General features: G+C 36.4%; 1 protein-coding gene across 3 annotated transcripts in view; it reads right to left on the minus strand.

The window, feature by feature from the left end:
* Positions 1–26,198, minus strand: part of TTC8 (tetratricopeptide repeat domain 8) — a 37,240-nt gene that overhangs the window by 10,785 nt on the left and 257 nt on the right. Inside the window, exons 2-8 of one of the 3 annotated variants that reach the window (XM_035894280.1) lie at positions 21,997–22,117; positions 17,620–17,683; positions 17,306–17,465; positions 16,309–16,398; positions 13,468–13,512; positions 4,343–4,428; positions 2,289–2,376 (exon numbers count right to left, since the gene is read on the minus strand). In XM_035894280.1, the coding sequence (XP_035750173.1) occupies positions 2,289–2,376; positions 4,343–4,428; positions 13,468–13,512; positions 16,309–16,398; positions 17,306–17,465; positions 17,620–17,683; positions 21,997–22,081 (618 nt within the window). In that variant the 5' untranslated portion in view covers positions 22,082–22,117. Of the gene's footprint in view, positions 1–2,288; positions 2,377–4,342; positions 4,429–13,467; positions 13,513–16,308; positions 16,399–17,305; positions 17,466–17,619; positions 17,684–21,996; positions 22,118–26,198 lie in introns of those variants that run through there. The other 2 variants (XM_035894281.1, XM_035894282.1) reach the window with 2 other exon arrangements.

Consider the following 26,198-nt stretch of genomic DNA (forward strand, 5'->3'; position numbering starts at 1 on the left):
CTTTGAGTCATCTTTCATTTATAAATCATGTGGCAGTTTCTAATTAATTTTATGTCTGCATTAAATTTTAAACTTTAATTGTCTCTGTTCTGACTATCATGTCCCTTATTTTCTTCTAGCAACAGTTTTCTACAACTAAATTACTCTGTAAAGAGTTTCAGTGGAAGGTACACAGAGGAAAGAGAATAGGCTGGTTGTTTTACTCCTACGTATCACCTATGTGAGTGACTTGCACAATTTATCCTAAATACATGGAGTAAGCTAGTGCACACTGCCATACCTACAAATAATTGCTTATTTTCTATGTTTGAACTGAGAGAAAATTTTAATTAGCTGTATTTTTGGTTTGTTTGCTTGCTTGTTTTTTGACCTGATCTAACTATGAAGCACAGCTATCTTCATATTCTTAGGGCAAAAATTGTAAAAAATGGAGGACAGGAATCTCCACTACGTCTGCTCCTTTTTTATCTTTTAATGTTTGTTTATGATGTTTTCCGAGCCTTATGACTCAAGTCTGCTCTATTGCTTCATTTGGAGGTTCACTCCAAAGATGCACTTGCTACAGGTCCTCTGTGCAAATATTATGCTAAGGCAACACAGCCACGGTACCGTACTACGTCATTCCCATATCCAGTGGCATATCACACCGTCCAACGCCTCTGCAGACTGTAGAGCTGATGTCCAGATGAGTGGCAAAAGAAATTAAAAGACAGGTGGGACAACTTCCACCTGCTCACCCTACCCTACTGCTTTGGGGAGACCTGCACTTTAAGAGTATTATAGCTACAGTCATTAAGTTTTAGATAATAAACTCTGAATGGCTCCATTTTCTTTTGGGTATCTCTCTCATCTCTGGTAAAAATATCCCATTTCCAGTTCTTCTGGGTCATGAAATACTTTGTAACTTCTCAGCAGTCCTGACTTATTTCTTTAAAGACTCTTTTATTTTTTTAGATTTCTTTTGGTCTTTTATTTTTTCATAAATTACATTTCAAGGGAGAGTTAGCTTTCAGGAAAATATTTTTAAAAACCCAGAGAGCTGTTGTAATAACAAATATAAACAGAAAAATAATTGGTACTGTAGTATCGGTGTGTTTGCACAGAACTTGATGCAATCCCTTATTTTTTTAATGGCTGCTTAACTCAAGCCTTATCTTTCAGTACTGTCAGATTGAGCTATATCTCAGTGCCCTACTCTATTGCCTGTCCACCCACAGTTGCTAAATCATGTGTGATGCCTTATACTTGAGCAAGTTGGCCTATGGAGTGGGAGGTGGAAGTTCAAATGCAGCTTCTACTTCAGCTAATAATGATGTGGGTGTTGCATATCTCCCTTAACAAATCACTGTTTGTTAATCCAATTACTCTGCCAATTTAATCACTCCGCGTAGCTCATGCGTTTTGCAGAATGACTGCTGGTAGTGACAGAAACCTAAAATTACTAAGCTCAATTGAGTAAACCAACTCCAACAGCTGCATTGAAGACAAGTCTCCAGGTAGCAATGATGATTGTTTAAATACAAAACATAAATTGCTCAAGAAATGTAAAGTTAAAGCAAATATCGTAATAGGAATATCTGAATTATCCACTAGTAGTGATGATTTTGCATAGGCCTGTGACAGCTGGCTTAAAGGGAGCTGATAAAGAGCAACTGATTTCATCTTCTTCTAGGACAAGAAGAAGAAAAATGCAGTTTTAGTTTCTCACAGGCCACGTTTTCTTGAACATCTTGGAAAATGTTTAGAATCTGATGTGTATCCTGGTAAACAAGTAATGCTAAGGCTTAGCTGTGCCACTTGTTCTTTTAAAGCTTTTAATGCCTTTATTTTGACAGAACATTCTCTGTTTCAAGGTCTCTGGTTGCTTCCTTTAAGCTCACTTTGCTTTGATTTTGCTTGTGAAACTAGGATTTTGAGCTTCACTCTTCACTTACTGATTTATTGCATTCATTTCCTAGGAGACCATATACAGCTACATTGTTCTTCATACTGGAACTCCCAATAATTCTTTAGCTATATAATCTTCGTTGGATTTTAGAGCAAAGAATATAGTAACGTAGGAGATTTTTTTTTTTTGTGTGTGAAATTTGGAAGCTCTAAAATCTTTTTGTAAACTATGAACTCCAATTTCAACTGTTAGCAAGCATTGCCTCAGGTCTTTATGGAGATCACACACTATTAAACTTAATGGTGTATCAAGCTCAATACTCAGCTATTCTGGTGTATGGACTTCTCAGGGAGAGTCTGGAATGTCATTTCATTCTTAAACAAGCAAATCTATGACTTACTTTTGCCAAATACAAGATTGTATCAACCATGTCCTGTTGCTTCAGAGCTGACTTAAACTGTTTTTCGGCTTCACGATATAATCCTAACCTAAAGAGACAACAGATAGATATAGACAGTATTTGTTTGCTGGGTTTTTGGGTTTTTTAAAAAAGCTTATTAAAAAATGAAGCGGTGCACACTAAACCAAACATGAACTGCCCAAAAACATACTTTAAGGTCATGTATTTGTGTGCATATTAACAAAACCCATGCTGTTAAATATGTTAAGGTTACAAAGACAACCATTCAAAACTACAAAAAAGGGAAATTCACGAAATTGGGCCCCCTTTTGTACATGCAGCCTTCTAGTAATGATGTACTAGTAATTCATTAATAATATACTCAATTTCACAGGAATCCTTCCTGCTCTTGGAACAGAATGGGCAGTAGAAAATGAGCAATTAAAGTAATTCCTCAACCTCTACCCACATGGTTTTGGAGCAGAATGTCCTCACTCACAGCAAAGATCATGTAGACACTCTCCACTGTAAAGTTTAGGGAATGTTTCATCATCTATAAAACACCTTCTCCTAGCCTTGTATGGGAAATGGTGAAACTTCTGCTGCTGATGTTAAAAATCTTTAACTGTGTCTTGAAAACGTGCTGTATTGCAAACAGCACCTCAGCTTGAGAGTGTCCAAGCAGATCGCTCAGGAGGGCGCAGTACGCGGCACACGAACCTCACAGAAGTCTGTTTCATCTCAAAAGCATTTGTTTTGCAGTATTACTGTAGAATATTTTGCAGTAATCTATAAATGCTATATAGACCACAAAATTAAGCGGATTGTACCATTTCAACAACAGGAAAAAGGTACACTTTCTTGTATGCAAATTGCCTTTTCTTCCCTTCAGCCAAAGAGCACATACACTTGGTGAAGAAACACAAAACACAGGCAGAACAAGCCAGCCAAAACAAAGAAACAGAGCCAATGGGGACATAAGGTAATTTGAGATCCTGGAAGTACATGTGCCCGCTTGGATGCCTCTATAACACTATTCATAAAAATCCTGAAAGTGATGAATGACCTCTAAGCTGAAAAAAACCAGTCTAACCTTCTAAAGAATGTCAAATAAAGGTTAAGGATAGTGAAGAATTCTGTTAGTTTGAGCATCTAAAAAGAAGCAATAGTTTCAAGCCAAGATACAATATGCAATTTTAAAGGGCCAACTGCTTCGTATTATCAGCCCGTTCATACCAGAATTGCTTATAGAATTGCAAAGACTGCAGATGATGCTTCAGTTTTTTAACAACCAATCCGGTATCCATATGTTTTACACTCATGGGACACACACATTGTAAAGAATGAAAGGGGGAGCTGCCTCAGTACTTGTGTGAATTACGGGAAGCAGGGTTGTATCAGGAGGAGTTTCACTGGCTTTGGTATAACTGGCTGTTACAATCACAGCTAGAGCCTCAGCAACCGCTCTGAACTCCTTGCAAGAAGCTCTCCTCCCCGCTGCTGCCACCCTTCCCTCAGAGAGGCGTGTCGCCGCACAGGGCTGCGGTACTCCTAAGCCATTTCTGTCATATGCTCGGGTACGCGGTGCCAGCCCTGAGGCCTTGGCATCTTTGGAACTGGTACTTCTTGGGCAATGTACCTCTGGCAGAAAGCGTCTAAGGTGAATATTTCATTTTTTACTATTTCATCAATCTGAAGCCCTCACTGACAGTTCATTTCTCAAGCTAGTACTGTAATATTAATTTTGTGGGGCCTGTTTTAACAATAGTTCTTTGCATTTATTTATTGACTTTTCAAACAACTTCGAAACACATTGACAAAGGTAAAGATGCAACCTATTCTGTTACTTCAAGGTACTCTATGTTGATGTTTTTACCTCAAGCAGTTGAATGTAATCTCCTTGTATACTAAAGGAGATTTAACTGTAAGCACAGCGTTCTCCAACTAAATAGTCACTGTACTATTTCTCAGCATTCAGCGTCGCACAATACACCCAGCAGTTCAGGTCCTGCACTCATACTCACTGATCACAGAAGAAATGACCAACGGCTTACCTATAGTAGCACTTCCCAATTTGGACTTTCCACCACCAGTCCTTGAATTGTGCATGCTCAGTGGCAAGGGCTGCCAAATCCAGTGCCTTCCAAAACAAACCCATCATCTTAACATTAATACCTTCAATGTTTATGCAAAGAGAAAGAACATGAAGTAAAAAATGTAAAGATTTTTGTACAGAGAAAATTTTAAATAAAAAGTCCTGGTAAACTTGAGGTGAGGGCACTGCTTTATGTTTACTGTTTTTATAGCTTAGTGCATAAAGTAGCTGAAAGGATAATTTGTCCCTATAAGAATATGTAATCCAAATAGCTTGTAGTAATTCATAGAGTAAATATAAAATTAATTTGATCAGATTCCTGAAGTGCTGCTTGAGAATATACAGAATATTTGTGTAAGCCAACACACTTTTTCCAAGCTTCCCATCCTTGTCCACTAAAAGTTGTTCAAAACAAGTAAAAGTATACTAAAACAAAGAAATCAGTTCAGCCAGTTTGAAATACTATAGAAACTGTCATCTCATTGCTCATATCAGGCTGCCTCCACTTCTGGGAACTGTCACATGTGTACAGTAAGAAATACTTCTTCCTTTGAGTCTATGACGTAAATAATAATTTTATGACAAGAAAAAATAGATAAATATTCTAAGAAATAGATAGCTATTGAAGAAGGTAGAGGTCTAAAATCTCTTTTATCTCATAAATTGGAGAAGTAGGCATGAGAATCAATGTGCTACCATCAGCCACCACAGACAGAATCTATGGCTTTTCATGTTTTAGCTATAATTTCCACATTTCTGTTAAAATAAATGTGTGTTCTATATCAATACCTACCAAAGAAGCAATCATTAGTGTTCGTTTTTTCTAAATTCCATTTCGTCCCAGAACATATCATAGCCACGCTATGTTTGTTACTTATATTTTAGGGATATCATGAGAAATAGTCTAAAAAGCTTTAATGTGGTATTTTTATGACACAGAATTGACCTTTTTTTTTTTGTTTTCATAAACATTTTTCAGACCACAGAAATCAGAAACTAGCCGTCTATTAGGAATAACGTGGAAAAGTTCTGTGCACCAGCCACTCAGTGGCAGATGAACCAGTAATATCCAGGAAAAAAGTAAACTGAATACTTGAAATACTAGAAAGAGCCTAAGTTAGTGACATCTCCCTCTAGGTTGGATTCCTGTTCTTCCTGCTAGCAAAATGAGGCTGCAAGTAATCAATGGGTGTGGACTTGGCACGGCACAGCAAAGCCAGTGGAGCTGTGACAACTTAGACAAGTTGCTCTCTTTTGGCTCTGTGAAAAAGAATAATTTGTTTTCTGTAGCAGTTCAGGCTAAGGAGTTGCACTGATGCTGCCCTCAAAGATAAAGAGACAGTTGTCATTCCCTGCCTCTGTGACAGGAGAGAGAAAACCAAGGAAACCTTACAGCTCTGAAGTCACTATTTCTTCCAGTTAGGCGGAATGGGTGAAGACCCCAGATGGTGGCTCTTATCTTGGTTGCCCTTTGTTTCATAATGGCTTTGCACATTGCACAACAGGGCTTCTGGACGCTACAGCTATAATGGGGAAAAAGCTTGCCTCAAGACAGAAATTACAGGTTTCCCCCTCCAGACAAATACTTTCTTTCATCTGAAGGTATATAAGGAATTTTGTCCCAGTACTGGGAAAATTTGGGGAAGCAGCTGATGTTAAAACATCGGTCACTTCTTTTGCATTTACAAATGTATAAACAAGGCGTGTGTCTGCCAAATACCACACCTGCTTCTCATGCAGCATGAGCAGCCACTCAAAAGGAGCAAGGATCATGCTGCAAATAACGTGCTTCGAAGAGCTTTCCTTAGGGCGCTCTGATGACAAGCATTCACAGAGAAGGACTGAATTTCAAAAAACGATCCCTTCTGTAGCTACACATTCAGCTTTCTTTCTGGTACCCTAATTATTTCCGATAACTATTTTATGCAAGGCTAACAATTCTCGCTGCTATTGGAGAGTGGGAACTAAGACCGCTTCAGGCTTAGTAGACACTAACATCAGCACATTATCTGTCAGTGCAGATCCTGGGATCCTATTACTAACATCAAGAAACAAAGCATGACTTCATTTTGAAGTTAGTTTCTGAAATTAAGTCCTGTTTTTATACTTTCCTACTAAGGAAGTAGGAAAGGAATAGGAAAATCCTGTTTCTGATACTTTACAAGCAATCACAAAAACCTTAATCCAAAAGTACTACAAATGTTACCAATATTTCTAAAAATGTTTGCCTGAAAAGGCTTTGTGCTTATCAATGTGAGCTTTTTGCATGTGAGTAGTTAGACTTTCTGCTGGAAATTACAACAAAATCTTTTGACAGTGCGGCCTTTGAAATGTTAGTACATTGATTAAAATTCACTTTTAAAAGTCAGCGCCTTCACCTTGCCATGTCAATACCAACTGCTAGCATATTTCAATTTTAGCTTGCTGCAATCTTTTTTTTTTTTTAATTGCACAATTTAGGTACAAATCAATGTTCAATCTGCACAGCATGTTAATTTAAAACCAATCTATAATAGCAGTAGCAAGTGTTACAACCTGTCCTGCGCTCCTGTGCATTGCTGAATGTTGGTGCAGTCGTATTAATAACCAGAAGGGAAAACCAGCATGGATTGTGGATTCACAGATTCTGGTATGTCCTTTTATGGCGTTTTGCTTCTAATGTACATATCAGAAAAAAAACCCACACTGATTGTTCCAAAAGTTTTTATAAACTTTAGGATATAACTCATCACCTGGAAATCCTGGTCGGCTGAAACCATTACTCGATAGAGCACTTAGCATAGTTACTCATGTACTCAGGAGTCCATATCAATAAAAGTCTTAACCTGGGAAGCCTTTCAGAACAAACTTACTTTACTGTCGGTTCCTATATTTGTGCAAACAAAAATAACAAAACCCCCTAGTACTTAGTGGGTTTTCTGTTTAAAAAAAAGTTTTTCTTAAAGAACGAATCGGAAAAAAGAAATTTTTAAAGAAAAAGAATGTAGATTATTTAATTGTAAAAAAAAAGTTTTTCTTAAAGAACGAATCGGAGCTGGTTTTAAAGAAAAAGAATGTAGATTATTTAATTGTAACTGCACTTAGCATGATTCTGAGATTCATTTTTTTACCATTACTTTCCTTAGCTAAACCGTATTATAACTAAGACTTCCAAATTGTCTACCAGTTGTAACTCAGTATAAAACAGCTTGTAGGGTTGTAGTAATTTACTACTGTATCGCAAAATTAAATCGGTAAACGTACATTCATTTGAAACTTAGTAATTTCATATATAGTATTGAATGCACCAAGAAATTAGATAGATGGACATGATAGCAAGCATCTGCTGCCGCTTTCATGCGCTGTGGAATGGCAGTAAATCTCCCAGCAACAGTTATTGACTAAAGTCTTATTTGTAGACAAATCAACACAGGATAGTCTATAAGCTGGGTGAGTAAATTCCATTAGCCATAGTCAATTTAACACAATTTCTTTTGGTGAGTGTCTTCCACATTTCTATAGTTTGTAATCTAGCATAATTCCATTATAAATAGATTTCTATCAGAGAATATAAACTTTAGAATATTAGGAAGAGATAAGGAAATATCAGAGGTCATGACTTCTGGCCTCAAGTATATATTGTGCACTCATCATTCTTCCTCAGGACAAAGTGTCTTGTCATCACTACCCACCTGTGAATAATGGCAGAATACGATGTCACAGTCTACTGCTGAAAAAAGTAGCAGCTGAACTACTTCTGGGTAAGCCTTTTGAACTGCCCTGCTCTTACAGCATTTAGCACATAAAACAGCTTTTAGAAATAGCTCAAGGGGTACAGAAAGTCAGTTATTAAGTATATGTGTTCAAAAGCAAACAAGTCAAGAACAGTGACGGCTAGGGTGATAGTAATTTCTTCAGAGAACTGTTTAATTTTTCATTAAATAACATGAAAGACTTCTGAATACATTTTCAAGTACTGAAAAAGCTCAGTGCTTCTCTTCTTCTTGCACACCCACATTTCTGATAATTGATAGATTACAGATGTATTTACTTTTAATTTGAACCAAGTTTCTAGCATTATTTGTCCAGTTGAATGCACACTGATTAATGATACTTCTCAACTGAAATTGCTGAGGCTTTTCTTTTTCTTTCTATATACTGGCTGAATACTAAACAGAAGATAAATAATAAAACTGCCTTAGCTTCTTAAATAATAATGCAGTTGAGAACAGTACAGACTGTTCCAGCTCAGCACAGTGACACAGGAAGGGTATCGTCACTACTGCTTTTGTGTTTTATTTGCAAAACTGCAGGAACGGGTCTTCCAATTCTACCCATGCAGAAAGCTCACAAGTAAAGGCTTTTCAGTCTATCCAGTCACAAACTTAAGCCAATTTCCCAGGCTTCCAAGCTCTTTCATCTCATCTCGTGCAGAAAAGTGTTGCGTTTTTTTAAGAATGTGCAACATCACACGGTAGCTGGTAATAGAAAGATGCAAGAGATGTCAGCAAATGTTCTAATGGGTGATCAAGCAAGATCCAGATAATTTTTTAAACAGTTAACATACGCGTTTTTTCTCTGCTGAATCCTAAGTGACCAAATTCTTTTCAGGGAGAAGCAAGAAAATGAATTAGTGAAATGCCATTGGTAGGAGAGGTGAATAAACAGTGATGCAGCCAGGTTGAAGTAGAAATTAAAGTATTTCTGGTTTTGTTTAAGAAAAATGAATGCAGATGAGGTTCAAAAGGAAGGAAGGGCAGTTTGGGAACAGAATTATGTTGAAAATGGTGTAGAAAGTGCAGAAGAAAAGAGGAATGAAAGCAAATGAGAGAAAGTAAACTGAACAGTTAAAAAAAATCCCTTCAGAGATACACATTACATTATAAAGGCACATCGTCATGTGAAGCGTGACACTATTTTTTTTCCTACAAGATGCTATCATTAACAAAACATGTTGACCTCCCTCTCATTACACAACAAACAGTGGTGACTAAGCTGACACTTCTTTGCTTACAAATATTTATCCAAATGGCTAAGCTGCATAAAAAACCACAGGCAAAACTTTTCCTGCAAGACAGTGATTTGGCGTTCTCAGCAATGACTTAAAAATACATGTGGTACAGTGTAAAAACATCTTACAACTTTTTTGTGGAGTGCTTCGAAAATTCTTTGTGTTATATAAAATTTATCTGTCTAGCCTAAAGATCCAGCATGTCCCTGAAGTGTGGTCACAGGCACGTGTGGCATCTTATCAAGTGACCCCTTTATTCTTAGTGAACTGAGGTCTCAGTAACAAACAACATAAATTTTAATTATTAGTGGCATAAAACTCAGGCACTTTCTTTGTATTCAGTATCAGAATATGTAAAAGTTAATTGCTGTTTCTCTCTGACATTTCTGACACTTGCACTTACTGTTTCAACCATATTTTGGATTAATAGTGCATTGCCATTCAATCCCCTTAAAAGAATGCTATGTACTAAATTGACAGTGTACAACTATAAACATTTGTTACTAGACTAAAAAGCTTCACATTGCCACACATTTGGAAATGGTTCTGATTTATGTCAACAACAACAAAATATTTTTTTGTGTGTTATTGATTTAATGGAGAGTTTAACTTCAGATCTGATCACACACCAGTTAGTAGTATTGCAGAAAATTCAGTAACTGTTTAGTCAGCTACGCATGATTGACACAAACAGTTCTTTCAAACAAACTTCAAGCAGAAATCTTTATTCCATTTCAAATGGGTGCATATATCTAACATAGTAATGACATATTTTGACACGTTATTCCTTGAATAAATTAATTATTTCCCTGGGTGAACTGCCAAAAAGGTTCTGCAACCTTTATCTATGTCTGAAAGTTTAAACAATGCGTACCCAAACTCGATCTTACCCATTCAGTGCAGTAACATATGAAGAACCACAGAAGAAAAATTTTGGATGGGGTAAGGGGGAAACCATATAATTGGGAAAATTTTTGGAGAATAAATGTTATAGACAATCATATGAACAATATTATTTTTCTCTTGAGGCCACAAAACACCCCAGCACTATGAAATTAGATTTCTAGAAAAAGTGTCCAAAGTCCTACTGGTATTTTATTTTTCCCATTTTCACCAAATACCTTTCCTTTCTATTCACCCAAATACACAAACAATCATCTCAGTAGTTTAAAATGTCAAATGATGTTCAATTCAATCCCTAACTATTTTGTCCGAAATTTTCATCTTTTCGGTTAACGGACAGTTTCCGTAACTTACTGCTTACTCTCAGAGTTTGGGAACTCTGAACTTTCTAGCCAGTTCAGCTACCTGACATGTAGTTTCAGCTTGTATTTACTTTTAATTTGAACCAAGTTTCTAGCATTATTTGTCCAGTTGAATGCACACTGATTAATGATACTTCTCAACTGAAATTGCTGAGGCTTTTCTTTTTCTTTCTATATACTGGCTGAATACTATTGATAGATTACAGATGTATTTACTTTTAATTTGAACCAAGTTTCTAGCATTATTTGTCCAGTTGAATGCACACTGATTAATGATACTTCTCAACTGAAATTGCTGAGGCTTTTCTTTTTCTTTCTATATACTGGCTGAATACTAAACAGAAGATAAATAATAAAACTGCCTTAGCTTCTTAAATAATAATGCAGTTGAGAACAGTACAGACTGTTCCAGCTCAGCACAGTGACACAGGAAGGGTATCGTCACTACTGCTTTTGTGTTTTATTTGCAAAACTGCAGGAACGGGTCTTCCAATTCTACCCATGCAGAAAGCTCACAAGTAAAGGCTTTTCAGTCTATCCAGTCACAAACTTAAGCCAATTTCCCAGGCTTCCAAGCTCTTTCATCTCATCTCGTGCAGAAAAGTGTTGCGTTTTTTTAAGAATGTGCAACATCACACGGTAGCTGGTAATAGAAAGATGCAAGAGATGTCAGCAAATGTTCTAATGGGTGATCAAGCAAGATCCAGATAATTTTTTAAACAGTTAACATACGCGTTTTTTCTCTGCTGAATCCTAAGTGACCAAATTCTTTTCAGGGAGAAGCAAGAAAATGAATTAGTGAAATGCCATTGGTAGGAGAGGTGAATAAACAGTGATGCAGCCAGGTTGAAGTAGAAATTAAAGTATTTCTGGTTTTGTTTAAGAAAAATGAACGCAGATGAGGTTCAAAAGGAAGGAAGGGCAGTTTGGGAACAGAATTATGTTGAAAATGGCGTAGAAAGTGCAGAAGAAAAGAGGAATGAAAGCAAATGAGAGAAAGTAAACTGAACAGTTAAAAAAAATCCCTTCAGAGATACACATTACATTATAAAGGCACATCGTCATGTGAAGCGTGACACTATTTTTTTTCCTACAAGATGCTATCATTAACAAAACATGTTGACCTCCCTCTCATTACACAACAAACAGTGGTGACTAAGCTGACACTTCTTTGCTTACAAATATTTATCCAAATGGCTAAGCTGCATAAAAAACCACAGGCAAAACTTTTCCTGCAAGACAGTGATTTGGCGTTCTCAGCAAGGATTTAAAAATACATGTGGTACAGTGTAAAAACATCTTACAACTTTTTTGTGGAGTGCTTCGAAAATTCTTTGTGTTATATAAAATTTATCTGTCTAGCCTAAAGATCCAGCATGTCCCTGAAGTGTGGTCACAGGCACGTGTGGCATCTTATCAAGTGACCCCTTTATTCTTAGTGAACTGAGGTCTCAGTAACAAACAACATAAATTTTAATTATTAGTGGCATAAAACTCAGGCACTTTCTTTGTATTCAGTATCAGAATATGTAAAAGTTAATTGCTGTTTCTCTCTGACATTTCTGACACTTGCACTTACTGTTTCAACCATATTTTGGATTAATAGTGCATTGCCATTCAATCCCCTTAAAAGAATGCTATGTACTAAATTGACAGTGTACAACTATAAACATTTGTTACTAGACTAAAAAGCTTCACATTGCCACACATTTGGAAATGGTTCTGATTTATGTCAACAACAACAAAATATTTTTTTGTGTGTTATTGATTTAATGGAGAGTTTAACTTCAGATCTGATCACACACCAGTTAGTAGTATTGAAGAAAATTCAGTAACTGTTTAGTCAGCTATGCATGATTGACACAAACAGTTCTTTCAAACAAACTTCAAGCAGAAATCTTTATTCCATTTCAAATGGGTGCATATATCTAACATAGTAATGACATATTTTGACACGTTATTCCTTGAATAAATTAATTATTTCCCTGGGTGAACTGCCAAAAAGGTTCTGCAACCTTTATCTATGTCTGAAAGTTTAAACAATGCGTACCCAAACTCGATCTTACCCATTCAGTGCAGTAACATATGAAGAACCACAGAAGAAAAATTTTGGATGGGGTAAGGGGGAAACCATATAATTGGGAAAATTTTTGGAGAATAAATGTTATAGACAATCATATGAACAATATTATTTTTCTCTTGAGGCCACAAAACACCCCAGCACTATGAAATTAGATTTCTAGAAAAAGTGTCCAAAGTCCTACTGGTATTTTATTTTTCCCATTTTCACCAAATACCTTTCCTTTCTATTCACCCAAATACACAAACAATCATCTCAGTAGTTTAAAATGTCAAATGATGTTCAATTCAATCCCTAACTATTTTGTCCGAAATTTTCATCTTTTCGGTTAACGGACAGTTTCCGTAACTTACTGCTTACTCTCAGAGTTTGGGAACTCTGAACTTTCTAGCCAGTTCAGCTACCTGACATGTAGTTTCAGCTACTGCTCAGGCTCCAGTAAATTCTGTTAACGTGAAAACATTAGATACTGGGATCTTGTCATCTTCATAGACGAGGGACCTAGTTTTAAGCATTAGAATGTTTTGCTTCTCAAAAAAGAGAGCAATCTGTATCTTAGTATTTGCAAATTATCATCCCTGATTATCACCCCTGTAAGAAAGGATTTCTTTCTCTTAAACAACTTTTAATGTTTCACTGTTGTACTCAGATCTGATGTATTACCTGGATCCTTAGCTTAGCAGAATACTGACAGAAGTAACTGAATGATACTTAACAAAAACAGAAAATGGAACATATGAATTACTCACATTTTTTACGTCATTTTCATGGTGAAAAATATATTCGAACAATGCCTGTCAGAAGAATGTTTAAAACATTGTCATATTTGAAGATAAAAATTGATAATATTATTTTAGAAGAGTACAGAATCTTCATTATGTTAGGCAGAAATTAATTCCTTGTGAAAGCAATCACATTCACACATCACAATTGGTGACATTTACATTTAATTAAGACTTGAATAGACAAAAACTATAGATGTGCTACATTGTCATTACAGGAAAGCATTTTGATTCTTAATTTGTTGCAAGAGATTAGTGGAATTCCCTCTTATCTTCAGTCCTTAAAGTCACTTTAAAAAAAAAAAAAAAAAAAAAAAAAGGCAGCTGTAATTTGAAAGTGAATATAGATTTGAAAACCTGGTACCATTTTCATGATTTTTTAACTACAAAATCAACAAGTGATCTCACAGAGACTTTCTGCGACGTATAGTTAAGTGCTTACGTAATGCAAAATCTACTTAAATTAAACATTAAAAATGTAAGCTGAGCAAATTTTGACATAGGGAAAAAAACCCCTAAACCCGACAGAATTTTGGGATCTGTAAAGGAAAATCATCTTTTTTATTTGTAAATGATAAATGCTAACAATATTGCACTTCTGCACTTCTGAAACTCAAACACACCATCATAATAGCAAAGCTTAAAGAAGTTACATACATCAGCTGTGCCGTAACTGTTCATAAGCCCACAATTGCACAGCAATATAACTGCCTCCTTGTTTACTGCTGTATAAAGCTAAGCAAGTTCTACTACTTTGTAGCTGTTCTGCACTAGAATATAGAGTATGTAACAGGTAATGGGGGTGGCATTTTAAGTGAATAAAATGATGCTGAAAGATATTAGATAACTAAATGGAGACTGGAAGCCTCTATGCCCAGAAATGCAGTACGGGTGCTAGTAACACCAGGTTCAATTGAGTTAAACCTTCATCTTTTCCTGTACCCAAATCACAGATCTTAATTGTTTCAAAAGAACGGAACATTTTTCTAAATTCTTATTATTCATTAGAAAAAAACTAAGAGAAATTATTGCCCCATGAGGAAAGAAAGAATGAATGAACAAGACAGCAGTCTTCTAAGGGCTTCCATGACTCTGCGGCTTTTCTTAAGGAGTTCTTAAGGAAACTAGAGAGTTACTAATGAATTGTTGTGCCTGGTGAGGAAAGCAAACCACAACCTACTTTTCTTCTACTTTTGGTCAGAAAAGACTCTGAACAGATGATTAAAAGACATTAAAGAATTATAAATAAAAACACACTTATAGGGAGATTAGAATAGGTGGATAACAAAAGAATAGAAAATAAAGTAGTGGAACATTTTCTCCTCTAGTTCAACAGGGAAGCATTCAGTAAAAGTGAGTAAATCTAAAGTGATAAAAAAGATGTTTTCTTGCATGACTGGCATGAGGAATTTACTGCTGTTATCTACATGCCATGACCTTCAGAAGGATTTAAATGACTGAACATTCACTTGGATAAAAATATCTAGAGTGATCTTAATAACTCTATTAAAAATCCACAAGCTAAAAGACAAAGCTTCCTGTTTCATTCCATAAATCAGTTGCTAACTTGAGATTTACCAGAGGCTCTCTCTGGTGACAGGTGATATGTCATTTGTCTGCTATGGGGTTTGCTGCGATGGTCCTTAACATGGCTGATGCAAGTCAGAGAGAAGCCACATTCCTGTACACTTCAAAGCACCAGAAGACCCAGTCATGCAACAAAAAGATAATCTAACTTAAAAAAAGATGCAATGAGTATACTTTGCAAACACATAAGGAAGAAATATGTAGGAGTATATACCAACATGAAGACAAAGGTTAATTATGTGAATGTAATAGTTGCAATATTTATCATCTTTTTGCACCTGGGAGAGGTGACAGCTTGAAGAATTTTAAAACTTTAATCAAGGATCCTTAACACAGAGTGCAGTTTGCAGTCTCACCTCCTGCTTTGGCTTTATCCTTAATGCTGTCTTGTTTAAAAAAAGAGTTATAAATCCATGTAGATCCAAATTTAAACTTAGATCTTACATTCTCTGTGAAATGTTAATGTCATAATGTATTAGCTTCATAATACTGACAAGTACATTCGCTGCCTATGGATGTTTCTGACTGTTGCTTTAGATTTTTTTGGCTTAAGCCTCTTTTCATACAAAATTGAAGGAAGACAGAGCTACCCCATTGTCCCAGAAAATGCTAATTAAAAACCAAAATTGTTAAAAAGATATCTTTCTTATTCCTGAGAGCTGTTGCTGAGAATAAATATGTCATCTGAAAGCCAAGCTATCTACTTAAACAGTATATAGAGTTACCAAACAAAATTAAAAGCTAGCTGTCTTCAAGCAGAAGAACTAAGCCTAGTTTTTTATGGATGTGTCTTGTCTTTCTTAATCCTTCCCAGGCTTCTTACATTCTCCCTATTAAGGACTGTGATGGATTTAGAATAATGTGTGTGCTGGCTGACTGCTGGCAAGGACATAATTGGACAAAAGGCCTGCGTTTTTTTCAGAACTGATAGAAAACTGACTCGTAACTGCCCTCAGATGATAGTTTGGAAGTCTTCCATTATCTTGCCAGACTAGAACTTGCTATATTGGATATCTGTTCTTCTGCCTAGTTTGGTTAAGAGGCCAAGGGACAGAGATGTAACGAGTGGGTGAAGAAGACAGTGCAACACACTGTTTTACTGAACTTTACGTCTACAACGCAGTTCATCGTTTGTATCCCCAGTCCCGTGTACAATTACATTAGAATGATGCCAGAAAATAAGAAAAAGATACTACAACACTAACCAAAACAGTTACATACCTTTGCCAGTTTGGGTTTTTGAGCATATTTTGCTAAATTCAGTCGAGACAGATTTATGAAAGGGCCATCTGGATTTGTTAGCATTGAAGCCTGAAGGGGAGAAAGAATTTTTTAAGTGGGAAGATCCCCTACACTTTTCCTGAAAATTTTCAAAATAGCAGTAGCATACAAAAAAAAAACCAACCCAAAAACAAACAAAGCATTTGTAGATGCATTGCTCTACTGTGCAGTAGAGACTCTTCTTGCTGAATTTAATCTTCTGAAAGCCAGGAATTTGTCCTACTCCCATACAGTCCCTGAAAGAGGTTGCATGAATTACCATCTGGAACTACCTTTTTCTTTCCACTCTTCACTATCTCCATAATGTGCCTAAGCATGTAGCTTGGACTAGCTGTTAGAAGGACTGAAAGTAGTTGGGATACGTAACAAAAAAAATCTTCAAGAAAGATTTAGGAAGATCAGTTCATACCTACGATATTGAGAAGATAGCACATTTTGCCATTAATGTGATATTAATCTGTATTACACATTTGTGCCAGTTGCAGTTTATTAATTTTGCCAATAGAACAGGACAAAACTAGTATAGTTTATTTTTCTTATCTTCTGAAGTCACAGACACTGAGAGATTAGTAATTGTTTTGTAATAAACTGAAAAAATCAGAGAAGGTTTCGACATACTTATGGTGAAACCGTTTCATAGTCTTTTCATGGCCTTCAGTGAATAAAAATGAGTCTCACAGAACTTGTGAATTTGGAATTTACGTGAACTTTTGTGAACTTGTGAATTACTTACATTTTTTATATGAACAGGCTAGCAAACTAACAAGAAGCAACATTTTCAAACTCTACTTTGAAAACAATTTAAACAAAAAATTAAAAATGCTCACCTCCTTCAAACTTCAGTTTAGATGCAGCTTTTAAGTCAACTACAATATCACTGTACCAGATACTATGAGCAAGAAAGCCATTGTTCTGAGAACAGAATCAAGCAACTTACCGTTCCTAGCCTGCCATATCTCCCAGAAGCACTAGTAATTGGACGAGCTGTGAGAGCCGTTCGAGGTGTTTTTATAGCCTGCTCCATAGTACTTGGCCGCCCACTTTGCGTACTGGGTCTCACAAATCCTGTAATAGGTCTTCCTGATTGAGTTACTGGCCTGAAGATGTTAAGCAAATTATCCTTACGTCGAATGGTATTTATTGATAGAGAATTTAAACATTTATATCTGAAGCATTTAATTTTCAGAAGTTAAATTCAGGATTTGCTCATTTGTAACTAGTCACATTTTTAAAAAATAAATAAACCCATACCTAACAGCTGGGCTGGGGCCTCCAACTTGGCTAGTTCCAGGGAGTTTCAAAGATGTTCCTGGTCCTATAAAATAACAGCATTTCTCACTTCACATTGAGATACTACACCCTCATCCAAGGGACTTTAAAAAACTATTGTGTCTTAACAATAAACTGGAAGTTTCTTTGTTCAAACTGAGGGCACACAAATATTGCACTATACTACTGATAGTCAGACTATTGCAATAAACCTGCCACAACGAACATGGTTTTCTCACTTTTACCCTTCCCGTTCTCTCCCCCACCCCACTTGGGGGGAGTGAGCAAGTGGCTGAGTGGGGCTTAGCTGCAGGGTTAACCCACAACAATTCTTAACATCATCTTCGGAGCAACAGAGAGCACTGAAGTTAAGAAAGGTTACTGGAACAATGAGATCATGCTAATTTGAAATGGTATATTTTCTATCTGGGACTAAAATAGCACGCAGACTTGAGTAAGTAACCCAAAACCTTCAGCCACAGGGCAGATGGAGAATAATATCTCATGTCATTAGACCCACGTAGGACCCCCACCCACAATTCGGGACACAGCAGAGTTCAAACATCCATACACATATTTCTGGTTTTGTCGGTGGATCATTAAGAATTACTTTAAGAATTTACATTAAGAATTACATTAAGAGTAAGTTTCTGCATGCAGATTTTCCATCACCTTCACAGACATTTGATTACTGTCAGTTTTTCTAACCTCCTAAGTGAATGTCTAAGAGATAGCTTTAAAAACTTGGTTAAAAGCAACATGTAACATCTGTACCTTCTGGTCTGTTCACTGCTGGTTACCACGTGCAGAAAGAAATGAGATTTCAGTTGACACAGCCAGTTCTTGACAAATCACTGTTACTCACCTACTTACTTTCCAGATACTTATGAACTGCTTTTTTTCCAAATGTTTCCAAGAACTGAAGTTAAACTGATAGGTAGACAGTTTCCTTCCTTCTTTTTTTCTCCAAGATAAACCCCAAGTTTGCCCTTTTTCAGTCTTCTCTCTCTCCTGCCCTCAAGCTGTAAGTACCTCTGAGATACTACCAGTCCACTGTTTAAGCAAGTTTAGTAGATTGTCCAAATCAGCAACTTCTAACTCAATCTAAGTACCTTCTAGCTTTTATAATCCATTAAGCACCTCTGACTCCAGTATTACAGTAGCTACCTGGCTACAGCTGTATTTAAAGTTAAATGATACAAAAAAGGTATCAACTACGATCTCCTTAGGATCTCTGTTGCTACCTTGCTCTTTATAGTCCTCTGAATATTGAAGTTTTTACTCCACAACAAAAAGGGTGGACAGTCCACCGAGCAGAGTTTCTACCATGATAACTAGGGTACTCTTCTGAGAAATGGAAAAAGTGGCTTTCAACTTTTCAGGTTAGCAGAAAATGAACTAGTCTTCCACATTATGAACCTTTTTTTTTAACTCTTGCAATAATATAAAAAAGGTAGGACACTAAAATCCCCTTTCCAGGCATGTTTTTTAGTAACTACAATTGTTTTGTGTCTTTGGTGTACTGGGAGAATGCTTACAGGATTCAGTTCCCTTGATCTCACCCCAGGCAACTCAGTCCTCACTTTGATAATCCCAACTGAACTAGCTATGAATAAGCATCAAGAGGCCACAGCAGTGCATGTGGCCACTAACAGCAGCAGAATTTAAGAGCGTAATTTCAGCAGTTAGTGATGACTGCAGATGACTCCTTTAACTCCCTTGTTAATGAAATAGCTGCAATTATCCATAGTGCCAATTAGTGAGTTTCTGAAAACTATGTTGTCAAGGTAACACTTTTAAACAAGATTACAACCTCAGCTGATAAAATTGATGGTATTAAAAGAGTCCAAAGGTAACATACTGGGAATTTTCTGTAAAATGATGCTATAGGACGTTTTCATTAATAAACAAGACTGAATGAAAATTAACACAGCAAAATTATAAAAAATTAAAAACTGGTGGAAGACTGATTTCATTATATATGTGTGAAGAGGAATCACAGACAAGTAGTTGTTTCCAGTTGACCCTATACAATTTCGTAATTGTTTAATAATGCAAGACTGAGAGCAAAATCAAAAATTATTAAGATAATTTAATCTGGAAACTAAGATAAGGACAGATGCAAAATTTAACTGGACATGTAACTGATGCAAAAGGATTTGAACTGCTTAGTAAGTGAAGTACAGACAACACCAGTTGTAATATGGGAGCTATGACTACACATTTTGAAGTCTGTAAGCTATAATTATAGTGGGGGAGAATACCCTGGAAGATTTGCCACAGTAAAAGACACTGAGTCAAGACCAACTATGGCTAACACACTTTGACAGCAAAAGAAAAAGCCCACAGTCAGCAAGCACCCATTTTTATTAAATCATGTGTAAATGTGGAAGTGATCACAGAATCACAGAATGGTTGAGGTTGGAAGGAACCTCTGGAGGTCATCTGGTCCAACCGGGCTCATGAAGGACCACTTAAAGCCAGTTGCCCAGGACCCTGTCTACATGGTTTCTGAATACCTCTAAGGAGGGAGACTCCACAACATCCTTGGCCAACCTGTGCCAGTGCTCAGTCATCCTCACAGAAACAAAAGTGTTTCCTGATGTTCAGACAGAGCCTCTTGTGTTTCAGTTTGCGCCCACTGCCTCTGGTCCTGTCATTGGGCACCACTGCAAAGACAGGCTCTGTCCTCTTTGCACCCTCCCTAGTGATATCTGTGCTTACCTTTTATATAAAAGTGTAACAGAAAAACAATTCAGATGTATAGAGGAAGTAAAATCAACCTGTAGAAAAAAAGTGTATTTTCTATGTGTCAGTGGACTGTTTGGTGACTACAACTGAAAAAGCATGCACATTAATTGAAGAGGGTTGAGAGTTTCAAGACTCAACTCAAAAATGAGAAGATATACCTCAGAATGAGAAGATTGTTTAGCTTATCAAAGAAAAGATCACTGGATGACTTAATGACAGTTTTCATTTATTTAATTTTTATTTACTTTGGAAATATACCTTGAAAATAAAGACTTCATATCAGGCATAAAATGTACACAAAGCAGCAACAGCTGGAGCTATAGTTGATAATTCCCACTAAAGATATGGCATACACTGATAAAAGCTTGCAAGTTTAATAATTTACTTAAGGCTGCAGGGGGTTCTTCCTCTCTGGAAAGTTTTTACACTTTCCAAAAATCTCGATACTAGCCCAGGCATATCTAGTGGATTTCAAGCACAAATAGCAAAGTCTTATCTCAATGACTCAGGAGTGCAAGCTACACTATCATAATGATTTTCTTTGAAATCTGTGACACACTATCCAGAAAGTCACCTTTTTCAGTTTAAATATAGTATGAATGTATTTTTCCAGAATGCCTTATTTCTCAATAATATTCATCAAATGATTTTTTCTCTACCACAGGGATCATAAAATCAAATAAAAGTCCAAATTATATTACCATGCTGGTTTAAGACAGATACATGTAATTAGATTATCATAATGTATAAACCCAACTTGAGTACCGCTTGACTGTTTATATGTGACCAAGCACGTAATGACAATTTTTAAAAATGCAATCAGATAGATATGCAATTTCCTACTTTACCCAGATGAGAAAAGCTGTTAATGCTTCAAATATCAGTTCTGGCCTAGGTCCAGTTCTTCCCTTGAATTCCTTGACATGGTAGGTGGTTGAGAGCCACATCTAATAAGACACATAAAAATTCCCATGTGGACTGTACTAAAAAACCAGAGAAAAATAGAAATAATGCCAAAAAGTAGTGGAAGACCACTGTCCACTTAGAAGGGAACTGACAAAGCTGATAAGAGCTGCATACAAGAAACACTGACAGGGCTGAAGAACTGCCCTGGGAAGGAAGAGAGGAAAAAGCAGAGAAAAGCAGAAGAGAGAAAATCAGTTCAGAAAATGTTTGCAGGAGATGATACAAAAAGGTGATGTCAGCTTTGGCCAGACTTGCCTACGGTACAGGCATATGGATGAGATTCACAGTACATCAAGGGCATATTTTTTTCTCTAGTTTCCCACAGTGCCTAAAGAAGCCAGAAAGGAGTAAAAGAAATCAATGCACTGATGGAAAAGAGCTAGTGAATACACAGATGCAGAGGAAAAGCTGACAAAACACTATTTGTCTGAACCCCTGTCTGACAGGCCTAAGCACTACATCAAGATCAGGTGGTGTATCTCAACATTGCCATGCAACCATAAAACAACCTAAAACTCTTCTTGTAGCAACAGCTACAAGCCATATCAGGTCATCTCAGTATGTACTACGTTATGCTAGATGCCAATCCTGACCAAAAGAACTCTTGTTGCTTCAATGTATTTAAGGGAAAGTCGTTCTTACGTGCGACTTGAGCAATGGCATTTTCATCTAGCATCATCTCTGCGATTCCTTCTTGATCCATATCGATTTCATCCACGTACACCATTTCTGTCAAAGCTCGTGTTTTCAGGCTCCAGGCAGCCTGAATAAGGATGAAGTAAAAAGTAAAATATCTTCAAGACACCAAGTAAGTAATCTAATCAACAAATTTGCCATTTTTTAATTATTACTCCCTTCACAGTTTTAATAGGTTTGAAAAAGGTATTCACTTAAACAGCTGGGTATATCCATCAGTTGCGTGACGGAGGTGGAAAGGGGACCAGGACTTTAAGACTTTTGGAGTGCAACAGCTGTAGTCACTGAGTTTGGAGGACAAAATTTCATGCCTCATGGAAAGTCATGACTAATTTAGGTCACAGGCAACCCTCTGAGATCTTGTGCTTTTGAAGAAATCCTCAGCTACCAGTGCCATTCAAAACCCACTGCTGATAGACACCTTATTTAAATTGGGATGGGAAAGGAGGGTAAGTAAACCACTGTAATGCAAAGTAATGCCCTTCCTAGGTGTCTGTAGAGAAAGACAGAAAATCTTTTAACCAGCAGTTAAAGATACAGTACATTACTATCCATAAGTGACAGTCTCTAGAAAGATATTCTAAAACTCCTTTGTTCAAAGCATCAGCTGTAAAAAATGTGTAGATGTATAGATTAAGCATCTGAGACTGTGAGACTACTGGTGTACTTGTTAGTGAACTGAACTGACAAATTACCACATCAAATGTCTTGGAGGATTATATGAGCAGTGTGGAAAGGCAAGCATAATTCTAGCCAATGTGACAGGCTTTGTGTACACTGTATAGACACCAAATCAATGGGGAAAAGAAAAACCACTGGCAACCATACAGAAGTAGCAACAAAATAAGTGCCGATCCAACCACTTTGATAACTTAATATGCCTGTAAGGTACTCATAGAGCTGGCATGATAAAGGGAGCCACAAGACCAATCCTTGATCTTCCTTCTGATATAGAACTCATCATCATAAATTTTCCAGAGTAAAATTCACTGCCAAAACAATTAGATTTGTTTCTTTTTAGACACAGGGTACAGCAGTCTGGTGGAAAAGCATGTTTAATATTTGCTAAGGAGACATCTCAAAATAGAAACAGACTGATGCTACCTTAATAGAACTAAAGGTCAAACACATGGAAACATTTGTTCTTAAAATAAGAGGTAGGAGAAGATCTGGACCTCAGGCTTATTTAATAATTTAAGTAACCATGTAATGGGACAATTCTCATTCATCATGTCTCAGACCATCCCTTCCTCTACACTTTCCTCATATTTCTATGCAACTTTATAACTGTCTATCAAAAAGGAAGTATATCTAAAAATGTTGAAATATTTAACTCTCCTTTTTTAAAGTGCCTTCTTCCAAGCAGAAGTAAAGGAGGGATCTAGCCAGCCAGCTAAACCACAATTAGAAACCTTTGTTCAAGCATGAAGAGGAAGGTATAGGGCAGGATGATTTGAATCTAGGCCAGACAGACATAATCCAGATCTGCTTTATTATCTTTTAGTTTCTTATGTAGTAGGGTGACAACCTTTAATTAGCATTGAGATTTGCAGTTAGATGTTCAACACCCTGAACTGTTTTTCATTATGCTATAGCAGCATTTCATTTGTTGAATTTTTAACACCTTGATGGTACTCTGCTTTCTTCAAAGACATGTATGTCTAAAGTCAACATAATCATATCTATATTGGGAATATGCTGAAACAAGAGCTCTCAGTATAGCCAAACAGGCTGATTTCCTAGTAGAGATAACAAAAACTGCCCATAGTAATGATCTTTCCCTGGGAATTGAAAGTAGCAACTTCTCTACACTAATTGCTAAAACTGGGGCCAGTTCTTAACATAGACATAAGTATATCATTGTGATTTTTCCATAAACAAACATGAGATAATGTGTTTTTAAAAGCAACTTGTCTCTTTGTCATTATTGGACAAATATCTGTCATAAAAAATAGATTCCTTAGGCTGCTCTTCCAGTCCTAAGCTTCTAGTCTGAGGCTCCACAGCCAACAAAAAATTCAAATATCGCATATTACTATTCCTTAATTAAACATCAGTCTGTAGATTAGAGTATTGCCTGCAGCAATGTTTGTACAGGACTGCTGATCAAAACAGCAAGAGAGAGAAAAACATCAAATTCATTACTTAAACTACAGAAAGATGACCTTTACCTTGGGAGACAAGAATACAATTCAAAATTCCTAACTACTAGTTACAAGACCCACATGAATCAAAAGTATCATTTCTATGCATGCACACAGTTGTGCTGAATATCTGAAAAATCAAGGTGTGGGAAAAGGAATTAGAAATGTATAATGACACACAAATTCAACGGGAGATGTAAGAAAAAGAGATTTTTTTCAAAAGAATTAAATGAAATTTCTGACACCCTTTTAATTCATAAAAAATTTGCTACTTATTCATAAAAAGTCACATAGGATTTTATTAGAACTATGGCATATGACTATTGTCTTACTTTTAAAAAGAAAACGTGAGAGATGTCCATTTCTCTGTTAAAACAGACAACCATTTTTTTTCCACAACAATTTTTTTTTTGTTGTTCATAAAATAAAGGTGTCTTGTCAAACCAGACATAAAGCTCATGCAAGGTTCAAAGATTTTCTTAACAGCTCCGTAATTTCAACTTTTGCTGACTTTTTGCACAGAATTTGTACCAGTAATCCCAGTATTTCCTACAGCTACTTTATTCTTGTATGAAGCCTACTTTCTGTGTTGCCACTTTTAGTTACTCAGAAAACTTTTAACAATTCTGTTCATAAGGAAGTACAGTTTTAGTAATTTACTGTAGTGTAATGCACACATTTTTCTCTCAGTGAAAACCTGTAAAGGTTTAATCTGAAACTAGTGCAGAAGGACTTCAGCTGAAAAACTTCAGTTAAAATTAATAAGAGCAGCACAAAACTGGAAGAACCATCCTGCTAACAGTGAGAGGAAGACACACTTATAATCACAAAAAGCCACAAAAAGAAATATAAATGCACACATTTCTGAGTAACCACATGACGATATTATTTACACCTTGACTTAGCACAAGCTTGTCCACTCAAAATGTTGCCTCAGATTCCATTGACATTATCTGCTCTCTCTTGGCGGGATCGATAATTTTGTTTTGAGACAAGCAATATGTCTGGCGTTTATGAAGAAGACTTGCGTTTTTAGGAAATGGGCACTTAAACAGCAGGGACAAGAAAGGGACAGCTCATTTCAGACAACACACATTCACAATGTAATAACAGATTTAGCTTGCTTAATTCATAATCAGAACAGAACTTTGCAATAACTAATTAAAGAGGGAAGCAATATCTTAAGTACTCTAAGTTCAGAAATGTGACATAGTATTTCTTAATAAGTCTGAACTCCAGAAAGAACTATGACAGCTTTTTTCACTTAGTTCCTGAGAACTGGTTTGACACTGAATTGAGTATCTTCCTCTTGTTCCTGAAAAGTCCAAAAACCAAATTAAAAAAGATAAACTTTAAATCTATCTAAGTGTATTTTCTGAATCTGGTGATGCACATTTCTAACAGCTTTCATTCTCCAATAATCCTTTCAATTTTCATAAATTTTATTCCATACACAAAGAAAACCCCAGAACACAACTACCACCTTGTGAAGTGTAATCTTTAAAGTCAAGAAGACACCTGGCAATATTTCACTGAAAGCATTTTGTATGCAAACAACTTGCGTGACTTCACTAGAATGTAATTGGAGACTTGTAAAATATGTTATTGAGCTGTATTTAAAGCTGCAATTTCACATTGCATTTAATCTCTTCTGACTGTGGGCTGGAGCCAAAAGACGCCACCAGCTGCACATTGCTATTCTTCCCATTGCAGTAATCTAGTGCTGATGTGGACAGAGTGAAAACTCAATTACTCTCAGCCTTCCATCACTTACGCAAAGCATCATCATGCAGCTTCAAGACTACCAGACTCTACACAAGGTGAGAAGGAGCTGTAGGAGCAGGAAGGGCATGGGTAACAGCCCACCATTACAGTGCTTTAAATGAAACATGAAAGTGAGCCCTAAGAGCATAAACGTTGTTCTGTCTGTGAAATACACATTGGCTTTTTCCTAATCTCATCAGCAGATGAAGGTCAGTCAGTTCAAGATAGATTCAATCTAGC

The sequence above is a fragment of the Egretta garzetta genome, unplaced genomic scaffold (genome assembly GCF_000687185.1).
Source record: "Egretta garzetta isolate BGI_Z169 unplaced genomic scaffold, ASM68718v1 scaffold435, whole genome shotgun sequence".
NCBI classification, from domain to species: Eukaryota; Metazoa; Chordata; class Aves; order Pelecaniformes; family Ardeidae; genus Egretta; species Egretta garzetta.